This window comes from Malus domestica, chromosome 03 (assembly GCF_042453785.1).
Source record: "Malus domestica chromosome 03, GDT2T_hap1".
In the NCBI taxonomy this organism is placed as follows: Eukaryota; Viridiplantae; Streptophyta; class Magnoliopsida; order Rosales; family Rosaceae; genus Malus; species Malus domestica.
The window spans coordinates 3,852,501-3,858,268 of NC_091663.1; the positions used below are offsets into that span (position 1 = coordinate 3,852,501).

General features: G+C 34.2%; 1 protein-coding gene across 4 annotated transcripts in view; it reads right to left on the bottom strand.

Moving 5' to 3' along the window:
* The window catches only part of LOC103417930 (probable LRR receptor-like serine/threonine-protein kinase At1g06840), a 12,706-nt gene extending 9,477 nt beyond the window's left edge, over positions 1–3,229 (bottom strand). For 2 of the 4 annotated variants that reach the window (XM_070818122.1, XM_029099548.2), the window contains exons 1-8: positions 3,065–3,229; positions 2,185–2,377; positions 1,635–1,785; positions 1,164–1,235; positions 943–1,014; positions 729–872; positions 551–622; positions 357–428 (exon numbers count right to left, since the gene is read on the bottom strand). In XM_070818122.1, coding sequence (XP_070674223.1) covers positions 357–428; positions 551–622; positions 729–872; positions 943–1,014; positions 1,164–1,235; positions 1,635–1,785; positions 2,185–2,293 — 692 coding nt within the window. In that variant the 5' untranslated portion in view covers positions 2,294–2,377; positions 3,065–3,229. Of the gene's footprint in view, positions 1–356; positions 429–550; positions 623–728; positions 873–942; positions 1,015–1,163; positions 1,236–1,634; positions 1,786–2,184; positions 2,725–3,064 lie in introns of those variants that run through there. The other 2 variants (XM_070818123.1, XM_070818121.1) reach the window with 2 other exon arrangements.
* Between the last annotated feature and the right edge of the window lie 2,539 nt (positions 3,230–5,768).

Here is a 5,768-nt window from a genome sequence, read left to right on the forward strand (position 1 = left end):
CTTTTCTTATTTAGCACTTAGCTTTGTTTTTCCTTTTGGATGATTTACAAGGCTTGGGGACTTGGGTATTTATAGCAAACCAAATGAAAGCTACTTAATTAAACTAAGATTATTTACTACCACACAAAACACATTAATTGCACCTAATTATTTTTTCCACACAACCATACCTAACATTGCCTAACATTGCCTAACTTTGACATTGACTAACATTGTCTAACATTGCCTAACTTTGACATTGATTCTCAACAGGAAATTCTAAAGAATTGTTCACCAACAGTGCGAAAATTCAAGAAAGGAAAGGATGAACAGATAATTAAGGTGCGAATTTATGTTCCAAAAGTAAGGAAACATACAGTATTAATAAGCTTGGCAACTCCGAGAACTGCGGTGGAAGATACCCAGATAAGTTGTTGTTGTCAAGAAGACTGCAATGAGTTCGATACATTTATTCAACTCGAGGTGGCCATACAGACACACAAATGAAGAGGGTAAACTGAAACTAATGAACCAAGTTGAAGATTCTGAATATCGCTGGCATTCTACTTACAAGTGAATAAGCCTTGGTAATCTGGAAAGCTCCGGTGGAATTTGCCCGCTTATTGAATTGTTGTTCATGTGACTGCTCAAAAGGGAAAAGATACGAAACATAAGGAAGAGAGGAAGTATAACAAACACAAGATAATATTACACTTTTTAAACTAAAGCAGCATAAGAAAAACCCTTACAAATGCCTTGTCTTGTTTAAATTTGCAAACGATATAGGTATTGATCCCGATATTTGGTTCTCGTCGATTTGTAATCTGTCCAATTTTGGAAGATAACCAAGCTTTTCGGGCAAGGAACCTGATAACTGGTTTCCATTGAGGAGCCTGTAAACACGGAATATTAGATAGAGATTTAACCAAATATTGCCAAAAATATCCAAACAGCTTAACTTACAAAAGTTCCAAGGATGTAATGTTGCCTATCTCCTTTGGTATACTTCCACTTATTTTGTTCCACATAAAATTCCTATCAGAAGAATTGATGGAGGAATGTCATCAGAGGAGAGATAAAATCATTCACCGGCATATTAGGGAGGAGATTAACAAGTTTTCCGAAATGCTGAGATAACATTGGCCAAGAATTTAAAGCTTCTTTCAAGGTATGTGGTGCCTTACAGTATCTTCATATAAGATAAGCGGCCGAGCTGTGGCGATAAACTTCCTGACAGGTTCATATTTAGTAGTCGCCTGCAGTAAAGAAGCAGAACATGTCATTATAGCCAAACTCTACTCTAAGTTTAAAAGTTCAACATGCTTCCAATGGTAACAAAATATACTTTTCATGCAAGACATTGATCATTACTTGATTCCGTAAACCCTAGATGACTACTGATTGACGTTGGAACAGGATCAAATTAGCTGATTTTCCTATTTCATTAAGATATTTCTACGAAGTTCATAGCGGAATCACCTATGAGCAGGGAAATTTGCTCGTTAAGACCACTTGGAACCAGACACATGGGAATTAAATCTCTCCACACACGGGGAACAAGATGAAATGAGAAAAGGCAAGGGTCAAAGGGAAAATATTTCCATTCAGTCAGCTGCTGCAAAGTACAGGTAAAATTTGGAAAGATTGAAACATACAGTTCTTGAACATGAAGATAGCCATCATCTAATGTTTTGTTGTAGCAAAACACTCCTGTCCAATTTGCTGTGCATGGGTCTCCTCGATTCCAGTTGCTCAGATTCTTGTTGGGATCAACCAAACTTCCTTTGATGGCTCGCAGCGCGGTCACTGCAATTTAACACAGTTGATAACCTTACTTGATTGACACAACCAGACTAAATTTTTCGAAAGAGACCAACTATGAGCATATCAGAATTAAGCAACAAGGGGATGCATGCTACACGTTAGAAATGAGTCGAAAATCACAAGATTATTATTCGAGTGCATGCATGTACTGGAAGTGGACATAGACATCAATTCGTCTAGATGACAGTAAACTAGAAATCGGTCACTTCGTTTGTCAATTGAAGTTACCGTGTCAGCACATAAGGCAACCATACACCTGAATAGATAAACTTCTAAACCGAACTCACACCATAATAACTGTACTCAGGCATTCCCTATACTACAATTTTCTGAAGAAAGCCATGCAGAATTCAAAGCTTCACAAAACATAAGAAAAATCACCTTCTGCAGGATGGGTGATATTAGGATTTTGTGCTCCAGCCCGTGGCGAAGACCAGCACAGGAACGTCGCAAAAACATATGCATATGTCCAAGCTCTTGATTGATGCATCGCGAGACCTCAAGAATCACTACAATTGTAATTTACCCCTTACAACACAACGGCGGAAATTTATGCAGAATTGGAACAGTCCCCCTGATAGCAAGCATAAAAAAATATTGCAAATTGAATCAGAAAGCAACCAAACATATTGAAAGCACAGCTTCAACACTACAAAGTGAACCGATATCTCAACTCTTCAAGCAATTCAACACTAAAAGCAATAACCTCCAACAACTTCAGAACAAAATATACCAGAATCTAAAGTGAAAATTCATACGCAGACAGCTTGGACACAAAATAAAGAAAACCGAACTGCCAGAAACTCACAGGAACATAGCAAAACGGAGATATTGATACCATGGACAAATTCAAAGCTTTGAAATTTAAAAACAAATGATGTAAAACGAGATACGCTTTTGGTTTTGGGTTGAATTTTATTTGAATATACTACCAACTGTGAGAAGATTAATAGCATGAAAATAATAGAAGAAAAGTTGCCCGGGAGTTGGGCTTGGTATTTTTCTGACCAGGTCCGCCATGCGTAGATGACTGAAGTTGATGGTAGCGATGACTATACAGCCCATCCTTTTCCATTTTTTATGGCTTGGTATTTTTTATGGCGTTTACTAATTATCTGTCATGAGTCATGCTGAAAAAAAGTCGCATTCAATTAAAATGTTCACTAACTATCAGGAATCATATTCTCGTAAAATTAGTTTGATTAAAGTAAATAAAGGAGAAACTTTTCGTTTTAGGTTAGGGGAGGATTTTTGTGTTCACCTGGAGGACGAGTTCAAATGTTTGCCTATTCAACCAAGCAGTCCCTCTTGATTGCATGCATGGATGAGCGTATAAATACCGTCGTGTTAGGAGTGGACACAAGATTCTTCCTCGAACTTTGGACAATGTTCGATTTGCCTTTGAAATTTTCAATTAGTTTTGAATCCGCTAAACTTTCAATTCGTGTCAATATCCTCCCAACTATTAATTAATGCCCAATTTTTAGTTATTTCCATTACATATGATGAACATAACTTTCAGTAAATATTAGGAATTCTGATAATTGAGTTATGAGATAAATTAAGAGGAACCAAACTTACACATTTTCTACAAATTCAAACGCTTTCGTTATGCAAAATGCACAAAAATAACCGTTAATTTAACGGGATAATTGATAAAGCTAATGGTAGAGGAGCATTAGCACGAACAAAATAAAAAGTTTAGGGAGTTTAGAACCGGATTGAAAATTATAAGACAAAGTAAAACAAGTCCGCTAATTCACTAATATGGTTACATATAGATTGACCAAGTTAGTCTTGTATTCATATCCTGAAGTTTTTATTTTAATATTTGAGTAAATTGTAACAATGGTCCCTAATCCTTAATTAAATTGGAGCAATGGTCCATCAACTAAAAATTCATTACCATTGGTCCCTCAACTTATCAAAATATGTAGCTATAGAGTCATTTTCATCAATTTCTTCAAAATTTTGTCAAAATAAGTTATGTTGGAATAACCATTTATATAATTAGGGTCCCTCAACTCCTCAAAGTGTGTAATTATGGTCATTTTCATCAACTACATAAATTTTTTTGTCAAAACGAGTTATGTTGGAATGACCATTGCTACAATTGGGTTAAAGTTAAGAGATCATTTCTCCAGTTGAATTAAAGTTGAGGGACCAATGGTAATGGATTTTTAGTTAAGGGACCATAGCTGCACGTTTTGATAAGTTGAGGGACCAGTGGTAATAGATTTTTAGTTGAGGGACCCATTTCTCCAATTGAGTTAAAGTTAAGGGACTATAACTACAATTTACTTTTAATATTCGAGACTCATACGAAGATTGAAATTATCTCTTAATTCTCTTAATAAAATTCATTTCTCCCAAAAATCTTCTTGTACCTTTTCACTATAACAGGCCACCAACCACCACCTCCTCACTACTACAAAATGGTCTAATAGTGTCAGTAGGTGGTGTCGGTTTAATTTAATATAGTGGCGGATAAGACAGTTGCGACACTAACTGAACATGATGTCGGATTTACTGTATCTTATAAGCGTCATAAAGTACTAGTGTCGCTTTTAAACCGACATAAACATACATTTTAATATTTTTAAATAATGGTGTCGCTTTTAATCCGACGTAAACATACATTTTAATATTTTTAAATACATGTGTCGCTTTAATCTGACGTAAACATACATTTTAATATTTTTAAATACTGGTGTCGCTTTTAAATCGATGTAAACATACATTTTAATATTTTTAAATACTGGTGTCGCTTTTAAGCGACATAAAGTAGGAGAGCTTTTCAATCAGTGTTGCAAAAGCTTCCTTATTTCGAAGCCACATCAGGCTCACGTCGGTTTAAACCGAGGCAACTTGGCCTATTTCGAGGCCGCTTGCTATGACTGTCAAGACTGTCAGGGACACGTCGGTTTTAACCTACGCAAACTTGTCCTTATTTCGATACCACACAAACTTGTCCTCATTTTTTAAAATATTATAAAGCCGGCGTCGGTTCTGAGCGACATAGATTTTAGTTTTTTAAAATATTTTAAAATCCGGTGTCGGTTGTAAGCGACAGAATAATTGTCTTTATATACTTTCCCCCGTGTTGTTTCCTCTCTTGCATTTTTCTTATTCGTCCTTCCAATTTCAAACCGTCCCGTGTTCTCTCTTGCACCTTTGTTCTTCCAACTTCAAACCCTCCCGTGTTCTCTCTTGCACCTTTCTTATTTTTTCCTTCTTCACAACAATAAGTTTTTCTTTCTTCTAATATTTTTATTTTCTCCACTTATGTTTAATTTTTATTTACAATTTATTTTTGTAGGGAATTTATTTGAGCTGGTTGAGTACATAAAGATTTGATCGACGACGGAATTCTTCCATAATTCAGGTTTCTATCACTAAATTCTTTAATTTTTATATTGTATAATACACAAGTTTATTTATTTAAAAGTTCTAATTTAAGTACTTAGATAAATTTATACTATTTTTGTTAAATTAATAAATATTTAGTCGAATTAATTAATTTTGTCACTTGAATTGTTATGAGAAAAAGGAAATGAATAATATTTATAAGCATTTATGTGAAATTGACATATTAATTATAACATAAACTTATAATATTTAGTAATATAAGAATATATTATGTTAAATTAATTTGTTTTGCACTCTAATTTTTATTTTAATTTGTTTTTGTTGTTATTTTGATAACTTTGATAACTTTGATAACTTTTGGTTGTTATTTACTAGAATGGATTAGATGAGCATAATTTTGATTACTTTTTGTTGTTATTTTAATTTTTTTTTACTATAATAGGTGTTGAAAATTAAAAGATTGCAATCATGATAGAGTTCAAGTGTTAAAAGATAGAAATTGAAAATTCTAATAGTTATGCCTACATGATAGGGATTGAAAGATTGTAGGCATCTTAGTGTCAACGTAATATTTTGCCCTCGTAAAACAGTAAAAC